The following is a 17,239-nucleotide window of genomic DNA, read 5'->3' on the forward strand; positions in this document are numbered from 1 at the left end:
TCTGACGAAGCTTGGTACTTGATATTCAGAGTTTGTTCACACACAAATACATAAAGCAAGTAATGAAGAGTGACTCCATGGAACTACTTTTATAGTAATTATGTGAAAACTGAGTTAATCATCTAAATGGAGAGTGCTTTCTGTACATCTTTCATTGTGTTGAAATGTGAGATGACTTCTCGCTAGGGTTCTGATGATGTTGGGGTATTTCTCTTTCCATAAAGTCGAAACCAGCTTTCAACGTTGCCAGTACACCTCTGCAGTCTACCACTGAAAGTCTTGATAGCAAGTAATAACAAGTTGGTTTCAATACCTGAAGAAATTGGACAGCTCAGACAGCTGACAGAGCTTGTGAGTATACACTGACTTCTTAACTATTCCTGTTCAGTCTTGAATTTTTAATTGATATGCTTAATAGGTTTGGAGGTGCTTCTGATCAAAATAATGCAGTAATTAGGATGCTATCTGGGCATGTGCAAGATGAACATCTGGGTTTTCATGCTGCTAAGAACTTTGTGATTGTAAACCAGTGACTTGCATGCAATGGCAAGTTCTTTAAATCTCTTCTTAGCTTGAGGAAGACTATCTGCTATAATATTTCCCCCAGCTATATTTTGACTTTGTATAGAGGTGCTATGGAGCAGGATGAGGTGCCTCCATTTTCAACAGTAAGGGAGGAGGACTTCAGGATAACTGGCCTCCTGAACTGAAATTCATGAGGAAGTAGTTGGGGACTTGCTGAGCCATTTTGATGCTCACAAGTCCATGGGACCAGATGGGATCCAGCCTAGGGTACTGAGAGAGATGGCACATGAGCTGACCAAGCCACTCTCCATCATTTACAGATAGAATAGAATAGAATAAACCAGGTTGGAACAGACCTTCAAGATCATTGTGTCCAACCTATCATCCAACCCGCCTAATCAACTAAACCATGCAACAGTCCTGGCTCACCAGAGAGGTCCCAGATGACTGGAAACTGGCCAGTGTGATGCCTATCCACAAGAAGGGTCAGATGGATGAACCTGCAAACTACAGGCCTGTCTTCAGTGCCAGGAAAGATTATGGAGAAGATCCTCTCGGGGACAATCACAGCACACCTGCAGGGCAGCCAAGGGATCAGCCTAGCCAACATGGATTTAGGAAGAGCAGGTCTTGCCTGACCAACATGAGCTCCTCCTATGATCAGGTGACCCAACTAGTGGATGTGGGGAGGCCTGTGGATGTAGTCTACCTGGACTTCAGCAAGGCCTTTGACACCATTCCCCACAGCAAACTCCTGGCCAAGCTGTCAGCCCATGGCTTGGACAGCAGCATTCTGAGCTGGGTTAGGAACTGGCTGGAGGGCTGAGCCCAGAGAGTGGTGGTGAATGGTGCCACATCCAGCTGGAGGCGAGTCACTAGTGGTGTCCCCCAGGGATCAGTGCTGGGCCCAATCCTAGTCAGTATCTTTATTGGTGATCTGGATGAGGGCCTTGAGTCCACCATTAGTAAATTTGCAGATGACACCAAGTTGGGAGCAGGAGTTGATCTGTTAGAGGGAGAAGGGCTCTCCAGAGGGATCTTGACAGGCTGGACAGATGGGCAGAGTTCAACATGATGACATTCAACAAGTCCAAGTGCCTGGTGCTGCACTTTGGTCACAACAACCCCATGCAGTGCTGCAGGCTGGGGACAGAGTGGTTGGAGAGCTGCCAGGTAGAAAGAGACCTGGGGGTACTGGTTGACACCTGGCTGAACATGAGCCAGCAGTGTGCCCAGGTGGCCAAGAAGGCCAATGGCATCCTGGCCTGCATCAGAAATAGTGTGGCCAGCAGGAGCAGGGAAGTAATTCTGGCCCTGTACTCTGCACTGGCTAGGCCACACCTTGAGTCCTGTGTCCAGTTCTGGGCCCCTCAATTTAAGAAGGACATTGAGACTCTTGAACTCCAGAGAAGGGCAACGAGGGTGGTGAGAGGTCTCGAGCACAAGCCCTGTGAGGAGAGGCTGAGGGAGCTGGGGTTGTTTAGCCTGGAGAAGAGGAGGCTCAGGGGAGACCTTATTGCTCTCTACAACTACCTGAAGGGAGGTTGTAGCCAGGATGGGGTTGGTCTCTTCTCCCAGGCAACCAGCACCAGAACAAGAGGACACAGTCTCAAGCTGCACCAGGGGAAGTTTAGGCTCAAGGTGAAGAGAAAGTTCTTCACAGAAAGAGTTATTTGCCATTGGAATGTGCTGCCCAGGGAGGTGGTGGAGTCACTGTCCCTGAAGGTGTTCAAAAAGGGATTGGATGTGGCCCTTGAAGCTATGGTTTAGTTAGTCATGAGGTGTTGGGTGATAGGTTAGACTTGATGATCTCTGAGGTCTTTTCCAACCTTATTGATTCTATGATTCTATAAAAAGAGTTTGAAATAGTCATCTTTTTTAAAAAGTTTGTGTGAGGGAAAGATGCTTTGCATGGGAGAGTAAATGATCCATGTCAGTTTAGCTAAGAGCCTTAGCTGTTTTTGAAAGGAAGGCTGGGTGGGATTAGAGCTCTTGGTGTGTTAGTTTCTGGCAAAACCCTTTTTTACGTAGCAAGTTGCCCTGTCTTAAATAATATGGAATAATTTGATGGAGGTAATGTGAAATAAACTCCTATATCTGAATACTTAATCTTTTAAAGGCTTTGTTTGCTCTTGTATTTAAACTGAGAATTGTGCTTCATCTTAGCAGTGAGATTTAATGAATGCAAGGGTCTGAGGTGTTGCATAAATAGTTGTCTTTTTTCTTTCAGTTCCTAAATGAAGTGCTGTATATTTTAGTTAACGGAGACTTCCCAGTTAGTGATAACTCATTCTTGAACTCTTGCTTTATAGGATGTGAGCTGTAATGAAATACAGACAATACCTCCACAGATTGGCAATTTGGAATCCTTGAGAGACCTAAATGTCAGAAGAAATAATTTGGTGCGTTTACCTGAAGGTGAGATAAAGGCTGTCAGTTATAGCAGCACAAACTTCAAGCACTTTCAGTGCCTTTTTTCTTCACCTGAGAACTAGAAGCATGTATTTTTTTTATACTCTTGCCCTTTTTTTCTTTTGCACTCTTTTAATCTTGTAAATGGTGTGTTTCTCTGCAGAGCTTGCTGAGTTGCCTTTGATTCGATTAGATTTCTCCTGCAACAAAATAACAACAATACCAGTTTGTTATAGGAACCTCAGACATCTGCAGACCATCATGTTAGAGAACAACCCTCTCCAGTCACCCCCTGCACAGGTAAATGCAGCTAGGAATTTGGGTGACCAGCTCACCTAAAGAGAGCAGAATGAAGTTAGAAGCTATAGGAGTATCTTGCAAACTTTATTTAAGATCTTTAATTGTATTGTCTAAAAGTGTTAAATATACAACATAGCTAGGGAAAAAAACCCTTTTCCTTCTCTTAGGTTACTGTATTGGTGATCTTGCCTATGGGGTGTTAATAAAAATTCCACCATTAGCATTGTACTAATGTTATCTCAACAGTTGTCTCAGTGTTGGAGGGAGGAAGCTCTGTTAGGCAAGACTGATTCTGTGCCTCTTCAATGTCAAAATTTTGACTGAGGTATCTGTGGTACTGTGTGCTGGTTTACCTTGCAGAAGAGTGCTCAGGTTGGCCTTTGAGCTAGAAATTGCAGTGTGGTTAGTGACTAACTTGATTCTTAACCTGGGTATATAAGCCTTTGAGTTTTACAGGTTGTACTGTGTGCAGCTTCTGATTCAAGAATGGCACTTGCCAAGACCTGTAGTTTCAGTGCAGTTTTGCCTCCCTTTTGAAAGCAAAGGCAGCTGTTACTGGCTTCATTCACTTCAAATTTGAGCTTGCTTTGGCAGTCTGCCACTGCCATTGAAAGCTGGGCATGGGTGGGATGCATCAGTTTGGATGCCAAGGGTATAAATTCTAGCACTTGTAAATGCTTATGTCTTGTTTGCATGAGGAAATTTCAGCATCCAGCTGACAAAGATGCATGCAGACCAGATGTACTGGGAGGACAGCTTCCATCTGTCTATCACAGGCATCCTGTGATGCTCCACTGTAGCTGTTTCTACAAAGTGCAGTGAGATTAGAAGAAAAAACACATTAGCTGATATAAATGTGCTCATTTATTATTCTCAATGTAAATGCCTGCAGAGTACCTTGAAAACACATTGTCAAATTATGCTTGCTTTTATTTTTTAAGATATGTATAAAAGGAAAAATTCATATATTTAAATACCTGAACATAGAAGCATGCAAGATAGCTCCAGACTTGCCTGATTATGACAGGAGACCCATGGGATTTGGATCATGGTAAGTTTGGAACAGCTTTGGTGATGTTCATGAAAATTTTGTCAGTTGCCTGAGTCTTCTAAACAAAGTAGATCCTGAGATTGTTCTTTAGTCAGTGCATTGGTGGAGGTGGCTTTGAAGGAATATCCTTTGTGTTGTCTGATGGTGCATTCTAACAAAGTACCACTGCATAAGAAGCAAGGAGGTGTTCAGAAGAAAACTTGGGCAGTATGCTATTAAAGGCAGTCAGGGTTAGTTGATGTGCAGTAAGAAGAGAGCGTTGGTGTCTTCGTCGCACAGGGGCACACTCTCATGTTGTTAACAGGTATTCAGTATATAACATCTCTTAATGTTTTCCACACACATACTGAAGTATATCCTTGCTGTCATTTTTAACCTTTTGTACAGAATTTTCTAACTGCTGTCCTCAAACCACAGGTGTAAATGCTGATCTCCACCCCATTAATAAGCTGTTATTTTTGGCAAGCTTTCATTTGGCACTATCGCTTTGCTTTGTAACACAAATGTTGGAGCAGGCAGCCCTATCAGCTGCTAAATTATGATTCTGGAGAAAAGCAGAAGTTAAGATTTATTTCTGTTACATGATGCAAAAAAAAAAGGAGCCAGTGAAGTACAAAACTAAATACATGTGAAAATTACTTCAGTCAGCTTGGAAGGTGGTAATATGGTGTGGAGGAGTAAATTGCTCAAGGATGTAGTGCTGTCTTAGCAGCAATAAAACACAAATCAAAGGGCCTCACAATCATGAATCAGATTCATGAAGAAGAATTTGCATGAGGGACTGAGTGATTTTTCATCAGCACTGAATGTCTCCAGGGTTCTCAGGAGATTCCAAAAAATACTGATACAATTACAGTGGAATTACACTGTAGATTCTTCTTTTCTCTGACCTGTTTTAAATCCAGTATTTAAGTCCTGTGAACTGTTAGTGTAAGTGTGGTTTTATTGTCACTGATTGAAGTCAACAGCTAGCTAACTGCACTGGACAATTTCATAGTGATTCCCTTTTCTTCCCCACCCAAAAGAACAGAGTTGGATTTTCTTTCCACAGATGATCTTGCTGTTCAAATGCAGGGCCATAAAGATGGAATTCTTCTGAGTTAATCAAAACTCCATGCCAATAGAAGAGCTTATCTTGTGTTGTACATCTGCATAGAAGCAGCTGTATAGCCTCATGTTTCTCATCTGTAGCCTTCCATCCTTCCTCTTATTTTTTGCTGGTTTATGTACATCTGAAAAACAAAAGTGCCCAGGATAATAACCTGTCACTCTTCTACAAAGTCCTGTGCACACACGTGGTGCTGAGTCAGTTATGATTATAATAATGAGTAAACTGAAAATAAATATTTGCCAAAAGAGGGATTTCAGAAGACCCAACAACTTGAGCACAGTACTAGCAAGAAAATGACCTGCAATGCAGTTGTAATGGGGTGAAGCAATTAGCTTCCTGAAACTCATTCTTCCTTGTGTATTATGTAGTAATTACTGTTGCAGTTCTCCCTGGGGCATCGAGTGCCAGCAGGACAGTTGAGCCATTGTGAAATGCCATCTGCAGTGGATCAGACAAGTCCCATTGTCTCTTTTACTGTAGATATCTGCAACAGTTGCCAGGCTTGACATCTGTGATGGCTGTACTGTGATGGCTCTACTGCTGAATTACATACATTCTAGGCCCAGAAGGTTAGAGCTGTGTGCCTGTTTGGTTGTGTATTGTAGCACTAGGCACATACCTAAAACCTTTGTCTAGACATGTCATTAAAAAAATCAGGCTCTGTAGATGGAAACTGTGCCTCTATATTTATGATATTATGAAGCATTTGAAATACTGTCCACCTTACTGCACAGTTTCTTAGGTAACTGTGAGGTAGAAGATGGTTGTGTGATGCATTCTGCTTACTTTTGTGTAGAGCTATTGTCTATATTTTTAGTACTTTTGTGTAGGTTTATCCTTACTTACAAAAAAGTTTGTGGGACAGGGTTTTTGAACCAAAACAAATGAGCAGCAGAAAATGAAAGTTTGACTTACTAAGCAGTGAAGAGACCACTTTGCAGGTGGGTTGGTTGGTTGGTTTGGGGGTTTTTTTGGTCATAATTTCTGCTTGGGAAATATTTCAAGATATATACTTTGCAGCAGGTTAGCTCTCAGCACTGGGTGGTGGCAGGTGGGCAACTGACTGACAAGTGTGGTTGTAAGCATGTGCCAGTGCAGTATGATGCTTTCTGATACGCTGACCTTGTGAACATGCTGCAACTGTGTTTGGTAGCTTTTGTTCTGTAGTAGCTGGGAAGCTTTTGGTGGTGTTAGAGTAACTAAAACTCTGTGTTTCACAGCCATGAGGAACTCTATTCTGGCCGTCCCTACGGAGCGCTTGATTCTGGCTTCAATAGCGTGGACAGTGGAGACAAAAGATGGTCAGGGAACGAAGTAAGTGCTGCAGCTTTATTTTTGAGGAGCTTTATTGTGCAGGAAACAGAACTAATAAGTAAATATCTGGAAGCATATTCAGTAGGTGACATGTTCAATGCATATACAGGTTGCATTGTGCCAAAATCATTTGCTGCTTTATTGAAGAAAAGTTTGATTTTATATGGGTTGGAAAGTTAGAAATAGTGAGAAGCATAAAACAGTGCATGATCTTAATTTGCTGGAGCATAAAAGTTGAAAAAGATGAGGTTCCTCAATTTTAAAAAGGCTTCTAGCTGTATCTTATTGCAGTGTTGAGTCAACTGCAATTACTCATGAGTACTTGTTTCAGTAGAATAAATCTGAACATGAAAATTAAGCTTCAAAAATGAGATGGAAATTTTTGTCATCTTTCCTCCTGGCTTGTTTCAAATGCTAAAATCTGTTTGCCATTTGGAAGCAGGAAAATGGGCTCTCTCAGCAAGGAGACTGTCACTTGCTCTTCCTGGGGAGAAACTCCTTTTCCCTCTTGGAACAAGGCAGTAGCCAAAACCTAAAGTGTTTCAGTGAGCTATGCTCTGTATGGCCATTTGCATTCCTAGGTAGGTTTTGTGAGAGTCCTAGGAGCTTCTATTCTGGAATGGTTTTGAGCCCTTGTAGATACTGCAGAGAGAACTGTAGGCAAGCTGTTGATTGTTGTAAGAAAGCTTAAATACGTATTCTTTTAGAACAACACACTATAGCTGTATTTTGCTTTAAGTTCATGTTTTGTAGATGCAAACCAGGGCAACTAAAGTAAAACCAGAAATCAAGAGGTAGTAGCTTACAAGATGATCTTTTGAAGACAAATGTTACTCAACTTCACTGTTTGTTTTTGAAAGCCAACAGATGAGTTCTCAGATCTTCCTTTACGTGTGGCAGAGATCACTAAAGAACAGAGACTGCGAAGAGAGAGCCAGTATCAGGAAAACCGAGGGAGCACAGTTGTAACTAATGGGGGAGGTAAATAGTGATCTTTGGCTAACAATATTTGTTGGCATCAGTATTACATTGCCAGAATATTTCCTATAAGAAGCAGGTTGCCTAAAGAGAAAGATCTGGGTCAAACTGCACAAACCCAGCGTTGTGTCAAACAGTGTAAAAGCACTGTTGCGTTCAGGATGCTACAAGGCAAAATCAGATAGCATCTGAATTAGGATTATTTAGGATGTCATCCTCTGTGTATGTGCTCTGTTAAAGTCCAACTGCTTTAAAAGGTGTTTTGGAATCTTGAATTTTGGTGCATGGAATTTTGGTGTTTGAGCTGCTGGGGAAATTTACAGCAGTAATAAATTCAGTGCTCTGTGCTGACTGCCATTGGAACAGGATGAGCAATTTATCATATTTCCAAGTAGCCAAAGTGCCTTTTTCAGTACTCTTGGATTTTGATCTCAATGTGCAAATCATCTAGGAGGCACTGGTATTTTTCAGTGACATTGCTGTTCTTGCAGTTTCTCTGTTGAGTGTCCTGCAGTCTTTCAGTAGCACCCTCATATTTGTTCAAGAGATGATAGCACTTTCCATGTTTCTTGATCTGTCTACAGTGCTTCTCCATTTAATTTACAATAATTTGCTACTGCTACTGTCTCTTTTGTTTGTATGTTCCAGTTTTAGCATTCTTCCAGGTTTGTTTTCTTTTCAGTCATTCCTGCTTCTTTCTGCACTAATTATTAGATCTCATCCCCATATATTTTAGGTTTTTTTCTTTCTCTGTTGCTCCCTGTTTTCTATTTCCCCTGATGTCTACAATTCATATTACCTATCTGAGCATTATTCTTTCCAGCTACTTTTAATCTTCTGTTCCCAACTTTGACTTTTTCTTCTCTTTTCCCTCTTTCTCCCTCTCTTCATCTTCTGATACCTTCTTGGTCTTATTCATCCATGCCACAATATTTTGCTTCATTCTACCTTCTAGAAATATCTGAGATTTTTTTTATTGACTCAGACTCTTTTACACACTACTGGACAAAAAAAAAATCAGGTTAAACAGTTACATTCAGGCACAGTTAGAAGAATTGAAGACATTGTGTCATGGTAAGCTCTGGGAAACCTTAATAACAGGTAGTGCTGCCAGCTCCTCTTCCAAGACTAACTTTATTTTGTTCTTTGGGTTTTGTACACCAGAGATTTCAAACTGCCTTACCAGTCTTTTAAGATGGAGCACAGTCAGTTCATGAGTGGGAGTATCCGAGAGGGACACAAGCCATAGTATGTGGCTGTCAGTAATGCGCTGTCTTTACAGTGATACTAATGTCTTTCACCCTATACTGTATTATTATCATTTAAGTTTAATAAGGAAGACTGGAAAGAAGGAGGGTTTTTTGGTTTTGTTTGGTTTGTGAGGATTTTTTTAAGATTGGAAACTAAGATGAAGATTTAATGAAGCCAAAGTACATAGGAATGCTGTTTTGGATGGTTGTGGTAGCAGAGGAGGTGGTTTTGCCAGTAACAGTTGCTAGATTGTGTGGTGAAGCAAAGAGAGCTCTGTTTTAGACAAGCAGGAAAGGGGTGGGGGAGTAGAAAAAGAATGTCTGCAAGAGAGTCTGGAGCAAGTTTTGGGAGAGAAAGAAAGCTCTAGGGCTCAAAAAAGGAGCATGCCCAGCAGAGCATTTTTCACCAGGGCAGTTTGCTCAATGTCATGACACTCAGAATCCCTGGGCAGAGCAGTGACAAGTGGAAGAATTGCCCTACATAACATCACCCACACAAGGGAAAATCAATGCTAGCCAAACTGTGCCATTTCTTGCTCTCATGTCTTTTTTTTTCATTCCTCTTTTTAAAAGAGAATTGCAGATGCTTTTATATTGTCTTAGAGGGATTTTGTTCCTTTCTGTTCTGTCCTTCATTATTTTCACATACACTTCTTATATTTATTGCATTGAAATCCAGATGATTTAGACATCCTGCCCTGTTTTGTTGCAGTAGTAAAAACAGTAGAAGTATCTTGTCATATCCATTCTAATTTTTCTGACAAGTGAACTCTAGAACCAAAAGAAATTACTCAATGTACACAAATCATTGTACAGTCTTTGTAGCTGACAGATTTTGATAGCTTTTGGTATTGGGGGACAGGGGGGGGAAGTAAGATGTTTGCTGTACTTTTTCAGGCACTGAGTAAGTGTCTGCAGCCAGCAATATAAAACTACATGCTTGATACATGTTTCTCATTGTTTTTAAAAAAGCATAATTTTTTATCATTTCAAAATCTGATTTTTAATGAATGTCAGTGAGCCTGGCAAAATTCAAGAGCTTTTAGTCTTGAGCTTTCCCAGATGGAAGAAGAGCAATCGAGCCTCAGTGCCTGACATTACTTTGTTTGTTGAGCTCTTTCCGCTCCTGGAGGTTATCTAATTATGGGTGTTCTCTTTGTGTATGTGTGTCAAGTGGAACACGATCTCGATCAGATCGACTATATTGATAGCTGTGCCACAGAAGAGGAGGAGGAAGAGGTGAGGCAACCCAAGTGCATGGACTCAGACAGCCTCAGCTCACAGTTCATGGCATATATTGACCAGCGGCGAATCTCTAATGAGGTGGTGCTTTTACTTACATTAGTTACGTTCATACACCCCAGGAGAGTGTTTGTGATGAAATTAATGCTGCTTTGTTGGGATTTCTTTATTTCTTAAAAAAAAAAAATCTGAAGAGGAAGAGCACAGTGTTGTGCTTTTGTTGGGGCTGGAGGGTTAAGTTGCTCCCAACTGCCCTTTAGGATATGTGGATGACTCTTTTCCTGTCATGGGTTCTTGCACACTTGTGCTTTAGGCTTATATGAGGATAATTTTATCTTTTTCTTCCCAGAGGAGTTCTGTCTTCAAAAAAACATCAAAGTTGGTGCTTCCAGCTGGTAATTGGTGATATCTAGAAATTTGTTGGCATTTATTTGATAGTACTGAATGTATACTGCCTTTCTCAAGGGAAAAATGTTAATTGCCACCAGCCTAAAGATTTAGTACAGAAATTTTGCAAGTCACCTGATTTGGCTGTTCGTGTTGGTTACAAGTTATTTGTCATTAAACTCAATGTCTCAAGCATCCCTTTAGGTTTAAGTTAATTTAAATATTCAGACTCCTCAGGAAGCCTGCGCTTTGCTCAGAAGGATTTCTTTCTCTCTTCCTGTGCAGCAAGGCTCTGGAGCTCTAGGTACAGACTTGTATATGTATATAGACAGTGCTGTGAGCAAAACCTGCCATCCATAGTTTCAGATAAACCTGGCATGAAAAGTATATGGTTGCATGAACAGTAAGTAAAATTATTGCTAGACAGGTTAGAAAGTTCTCTGGACAGCTTTGTTTCTTCTGTCTAGAAGCAGATGTAACTCTGGACATTGTCCTGTTGCTTAACCACCAAAACACCCACAAAATTGAATAAGGCAAGCTTAGCATATACTATCTTCATGATAGTGGCTTTTATTAATTGCTTAGTGTATCCAAATGATGTCCAGGCACAGAAGGGCAGTGACTCCAGGAACGTTACTGTAATTTTTCATGAAGAAATTTTTTAAAAGTGGATCATCAGCATTTGTGTAGGAGCCTGGTCCTGATTTTGTCCCCTTTATCTTGCCTTTTACTGTGTTTGAAATCAGTGCCACAGATACCCAAGAGGTGCGTTCCTTTTGCAGACCCCGTAAGTTCAATATCAAATCACAAAAGCTGATGCTGCCTGCAGCACAGATACCAAAACAAAGCTCAGAAAAGGCAACTGTTAGCAGTGCAACCCAAGGACTCATTAATCAACATCCAAAAAAGCTATCTAGTCCTGGTAATTAAACTGTTTGCTTTTAACTGGAGCAGCAGTTTCTTTAAAAAGGCAATCCCAAACACTCTGTCTGCTACTCAGGAAGGCTAACTGTCTGCCATATAGCAATGTGCACACAGGCACGAGTGAAAATTGGCAAGTTAATCTTAAAAGGTTTCCATTTTCTGACATTGATGGATGTCAGTGAGTTTTACATAATGCCAAGGGCAATATGTCTCTGTTCCCAATGGGATAAATGATTTCATAGCTCAAATTAAAGTCTTAAGCTGTTCTCATTCATCCCATGTCTTGCTTTCTTAGTCCCTCTGTCACCTGTGTTTAGGGCATCACAAAAGACCATCAGCTATTGTATCTTCTATGTCTGTGAATCCAGACTATGTTGCTGTACACTTGTGTATACGTTCTTTGGAGCTTAACTCTACATGTCTTCTAAGTGACATTAATTATTTTCTGCCTACATGGACTTCTCTGCACCGTTCTTAACAGTATGTGAGTAGGCATATTTAATCTTGAAACTGAAGTTTGTTTAAATTGGAGGTAAAAATAACAGTGTGCTTGCCTAGTTGGAAATGGACGTCCCCGAGTTGTGTTCTTTGGTTCTCTGTCAGGTATTTTGAATACCAGCCATTACAAATGTTGCTCTACAAAGACATTCTTTGACATTAATGTACAGTTTTCTGAATAAGGTAATAAATGCATTTTCTCTGTTATTTTGCTTAGAGCTCACCAGTGAAGCCTGTGTCCAACAGAGAAGCTCAGAGAACAGAGGATGCAAAACGATATTTGCATCAAAACAGGTAAGAATTTGCAGTCATGGTAGTTTTATCCAGTTTCATGATGAATGCAGAGCAGATTTTTACTGGATGTATTTAGAAAAAGACATTTTTCTGTAGCTTCACCAGAAATGTGCATGGCACTCTATAAAGGAATTACTGCTGCAGATTAGCAGTTTGTGTTCTAATAATGACAGTGACAAAAAGACGTGGCTCTTCTAGGCCAGTGCTCAGCTTTCAACTGGTTGGTTGAAGAAATCTGCCACAGTGAAGTTTTTTTAAATGGATTTAGTATCTGCTTTTCACTGTTAATTTGTGTATTCATTAAATAGCTGACTTAAGCTATATTACACAATGGACAGAAGGGATAAGTGTAGTGCAGGTTTAGAAGTATGAAGAAAGTTACTATGGAGTGTCTGATGTGCTGTAAGGTCATATTCTTGGTGACTGTACTTCTGTGAGAGTGTAATTTAAAATGTCTTTTTCTCTACCATAACTATGAGCTTACATGAGGGGAGGAAGGGAAATAATGGGAGTCAATGACAGAAAGAGATTGCTTAGTTGAACAGAGTAGACTTTTGGAGCTGTGTCTGTACTCTGTGGTGATCACTGGGCTTATCAGAGGGAATGCTTATCCCTAAAATATGTGTCAGAATACAAATGAGGTGGTTAGGTTTGAGAAAAGACTTTTGGGTGTCAAGTTAAAAGCATGGAAGATAAGTACATGGATAGCTGCTTGTTAATGGAATTAAAATCAAAATTACAGAATCACAGAATGGTAGGGCTTGGAAGATCATCCAGTCCAAGCCCTCTGCCAGAGCAGGATCACCTAGAGTAGGTTACACAGAAATCATCCAGGCAGGTTTTGAATGCCATCAGAGAAAGAGACTCCACAACCTCTCTGGGAAGTCTGTTCCAGTGTTTTGTCACCCTCACAGAGAAAAAAGTTTTCCTTCTGTTCATGTGGAACCTCCTAGGCTCCACCCATTGCCCCTTGTCCTACCCACTGGACATCACCGAGAAGAGCCTGGCTCTGTCCTCTCAACACTTGCCCTTAGTATGTCACTGAAGCATTTCAGTGTTCTGTGGAGTGAAAGGGAATGTGCAAGGACTCAGCAGAAAACCAGCTCCATTGTACTAGGAATGTTTAAAAAAGAAAAAAGAAGACAGACAACTGCTAGCTGTTGTATGTCATTACTTGTTCTGTCAGTAGAAAGTCATTCTTGATGACATTCTGAAATAGTACTGAAAGAGAAAATTAGATATTGAATGTTTTTCCCAAGTTACAGCAACCTTTTGACAGGTATTTTGAAATGTGCAGTAAACATGCAGATACAGTAGCTGTACTGATACATATATATCAGGAGGGTAACTCCTTCAGCATATTTCAGCATTCCTTATCCTGTAGTGTCTACAGGTAAAGCATAAAAGAGTGCAGCAGTCTAACGTGTTCTCCCCAGATAAAGAGGGTGTTCTTGGTTTTGTTTTTCTATTTGAGCATTTGTGGGCAACGTGGAAATAATTAGACTTTACAAACACCAGATTCCATGACATGTCTGAAGGAAATAAGAGAATGCTCATTAGCCAGGAGAAAGTTGCTGTTTATATAGACAGATTTGGGTGATAAAGGAAATTGTAGTTCAGCAAGGTGTCCAGTGCTTTCAAAATTTAACTTAAGGATGGCAGTGGATCTTCATGTGGAGGTAGTTAATCAATAATCTAATTGTACCTTGTTCATGTTACGCTGCAGCAGAATGAAATCCTTAATGAGGCACTAAAACCAGGTCATATTCTTACTGCCTTCAAAATTTTGTAACAAACAGCCATATGACAATGAGTAGGGGTTTTTATATTTTAGGCTTGTATTAGTCAAATATTTCATTTGTGGCAACCACAAGCTGTAAACTGCTTCCACAATAATCCTCTGCAAATGCCTTGGCAGGCAGCCTCTTTGTTTTTTTCTGCAGCATGCTGAAGCCATTAAAACTCTTAGAGCTGGATGTAATGCAGACTTCATCTCCAGAGTGCTTAGATTAGTTGATTCAGTTCTCTAAATACAGTTTGTGCCTCTGAACAGACCGTGGTGCATTCCTGATGTTACAAAGCTGCATGTCCTCTGGTCTGAATATACTTCTTGGTACTCTCAGATGAGTCCAGTCCTGTCCATAATGCACAGTAATGGATTTGTCATGTGCATCAGTGCTCCTTTAAGTAACAGAAGAGACCTGTAGTGTAGGTGTGAAGGTCCCCACATCTCTTAAGCTTCTCTGTGCAGAATAGGTAGTAAGTCTACCCACAAGCAACAGGACTGGCACATAGTGTGTCTCTATTCCGTAGCTGCCCCAAAGAGCAAAGGTTGCAAAGTTTAAGCTGTCAAGAATCAGCTACTCCATTTCCATCAACTTCCTTTCTAGACAGCAACATGGCAGGGAATGTACTGTGAACTGTGGACCTTGGGAATTGTTTCAGTGCTAGCAGCTGTCTTCTAGCAAAGAACTGACTGCAGAGTTTCTGCTGCTGATATGATGAACATGTACCTTGTGACTCTGTGTAATGGGCTTGTTGGTGATGGCTAGGAGGTCTTCACTTAATAGGTGAAGTGAGCAGGTTTGTTCTGAATGTGTCAGAAAGTGCTAATGTTTAGAAATAATTCTTCTCTTTCCAGAGCAGAATAAGCCCTACAGTAATCAGAATATAGTCTTCAAAGAGAGATTACATCTTTGTGTATTTTGAAATCACTGCAAGTTATATTTGAGCAAGTTATATTTATTTCATTAAGAACTGCAGTAGTTATGATCTGATTTGGAATCATCACATGATTTCTTCAGTCATCCTACATTTTGCCTTTGTGGTTAACAGAAGCTAATTGTCTAGACATTTATTCTTAGAAGAAGCAGTTGTAATCTAGAGGAGAATTCATCTGACAGTAGTTTCAGTGGCGAATTCCCCTTCCACCTGGTGTTTACCCGCAGGGATACTGAGGAATTACGAAGACCTGAAACTCTAAATTTGGTGCAGGACAGAGAGCATCACCAAGTACTAAGGAGTTATGTGGACAGGACAGAGAGGTAGGGAAAAGAAATTTATAGTTTCTACTGACTTATTTTATTTATTCCTCCCCCACATAACCATAGTAGCCAATTGGCCCTCTAAATGGGGATCATCTGAAAAGTTCCTGCATTGGTTACTTAACTAGCTCTTACAGAACAAGTATAAAGTACTGAGTATGTCAGTGTAATAGGCCAAACATACAATCCCATTGGTACATCCTGAGCTGTAGAAAAATACTATCACACTTCAGAAGAGATAAAAATGCAGGGAATCTATCCAGTAAAATGAGTTAAATTGTTATCACAGCAGTTGGTTTAACAGCTTTGCTTACTAAACAGTTCCTCTTCTGATTTGATGAGATTAGTATGTCGCTAACAACTCATGTATGAACATTTAAGTATACTTTGAATCTTAACCAAATCTCTGTTTCTCCATTTGTCAGACCCCTGGCCGATTCACCTTACTTTCTCTCTCTGTCAAGTCACCACAGTCAGGTAATACATTGAACTCAACTATTTTTTTTCTTTTGGATGAGTTTGACACGAAACCAAACTAATGTTAGCTGTAAGACATGGATTGTTTCTCAGAATCCATCTGGCTTACCCTGTGTAGCTCTGTCTTCACAGCCTGGTGCACTCTTTGTTCCAGGTGCCTAATACAGATTCCGAGCTGCACCGCAAGCACATCGAGCGTACCCGTCGGGAGGCCCAGCTAGCAGCACTTCAGTACGAGGAGGAGAGGATGAGGACAAAACAGATTCAGAGAGAAGCTGTCCTTGACTTTGTTAAGGTACCTCCTTTTAGTGCCTACTTGGTATTTCTTATTTTCTGAATCCCTTAAAGAAATTTAATTGCCAAAATCACTAACAGTTGTGCATTACACTCCTGGGCATGCGCGGCACTTTACAAAGGAAATAGAGAAGTAACATTTAGGTTGGTGCTGTATCTTAACAGGCAAAACTGGAACTGGGGGGGGGAACATGGAAGAGATTTACCCAAAATATGATTGTTTCAAAGACCCCCTGTTTTTACTGTAAATAGTCCACCTCATTCTCTCAACTATTTATTTGCATCAGGGTGATGGGATTGGTATGAAAAAGAAGGGGTCTTTATTGGAGATGGCATAGAGGCAATTTAAGTTTGAAGATAGATTTGGCAGAGGAGGCAGCATTTTGGTGTTTTTTATGGTGCATAAATTTACTTCCAGATAAAGCACAAGTGCAGATTTATAGTGTGTCAGAAACTCTGTGGGCACTGTGTCTCTGCTTGCTCTTTCACTGCCTATAAACAAAATACGAACTGCAAAGTAGTCTGCTTGCTTAGTGTGCAATCTTGTTTATGTGCTGGTTGACTTAAATTTATTTTACTGTTTACTGTGACCTACACAAATTTAAGAAATGCTGCAGTTAGTATTTTGGGATTAGGGTGGTCTACATAGAGGAAGAGATTGCTTTATTGCATTTATTTATGTAATGTATATAGTTAGTTTAGAAGAAGATTTTTAGCTGCCTGAAATTAGTTGGTGCTGATGAAAAGCCTGATCTCAGGCCCCTGGCTACATTTTGTAGAAAAGATGTTTGTATTAAAGATTCAGCTCAGACTTTCAGTTAAAGATTTCAGGATGCATTTTGTTCATTAATGAGCCCTTTGGGGGTTTGGTTTTGCATGTGTTGTTTTTTGGTCTTTTTATTCTGTTGCCTTTGTTATTCATAAGCGCTTTACTCTCAGCAGTGAAATTCCTCCCTTGGGTTTATTATGCGTCTTTAATAAGCAAAACCAATTTTAATGTTGTTTGGTTGGTTTTGTATGGAATAAAAGTTGGGGTTTTTTTACTAATCATATCAATGAAGTTTCACCTGGGTGGAAATTTGCAATTTCCCCAATGCATGCTTTATTTAAAAAATCAGACTTGTCTTTTAAAACACTT

General features: G+C 40.4%; 1 protein-coding gene across 13 annotated transcripts in view; it reads left to right on the forward strand.

Annotated features, from left to right (window-relative positions):
• LRCH3 (leucine rich repeats and calponin homology domain containing 3) overlaps positions 1 to 17,239 on the forward strand; it is a 67,590-nt gene that overhangs the window by 29,867 nt on the left and 20,484 nt on the right. For 12 of the 13 annotated variants that reach the window (XR_008462538.1, XM_054167048.1, XM_054167053.1 and 9 more), the window contains exons 3-12: positions 225 to 351; positions 2,838 to 2,943; positions 3,101 to 3,237; positions 4,179 to 4,288; positions 6,620 to 6,713; positions 7,574 to 7,694; positions 10,116 to 10,264; positions 12,210 to 12,286; positions 15,756 to 15,807; positions 15,962 to 16,102. Coding sequence is in view for 12 of the 13 variants with exons in the window: in XM_054167048.1 (XP_054023023.1) it covers positions 225 to 351; positions 2,838 to 2,943; positions 3,101 to 3,237; positions 4,179 to 4,288; positions 6,620 to 6,713; positions 7,574 to 7,694; positions 10,116 to 10,264; positions 12,210 to 12,286; positions 15,756 to 15,807; positions 15,962 to 16,102 (1,114 nt within the window). In the remaining variant the exon portion in view is untranslated. The remainder of the gene's footprint in view (positions 1 to 224; positions 352 to 2,837; positions 2,944 to 3,100; positions 3,238 to 4,178; positions 4,289 to 6,619; positions 6,714 to 7,573; positions 7,695 to 10,115; positions 10,265 to 12,209; positions 12,287 to 15,755; positions 15,808 to 15,961; positions 16,103 to 17,239) is intronic. The other variant, XM_054167049.1, reaches the window with a different exon arrangement.

Source organism: Dryobates pubescens, chromosome 13 (genome assembly GCF_014839835.1).
Source record: "Dryobates pubescens isolate bDryPub1 chromosome 13, bDryPub1.pri, whole genome shotgun sequence".
Taxonomy (NCBI): domain Eukaryota; kingdom Metazoa; phylum Chordata; class Aves; order Piciformes; family Picidae; genus Dryobates; species Dryobates pubescens.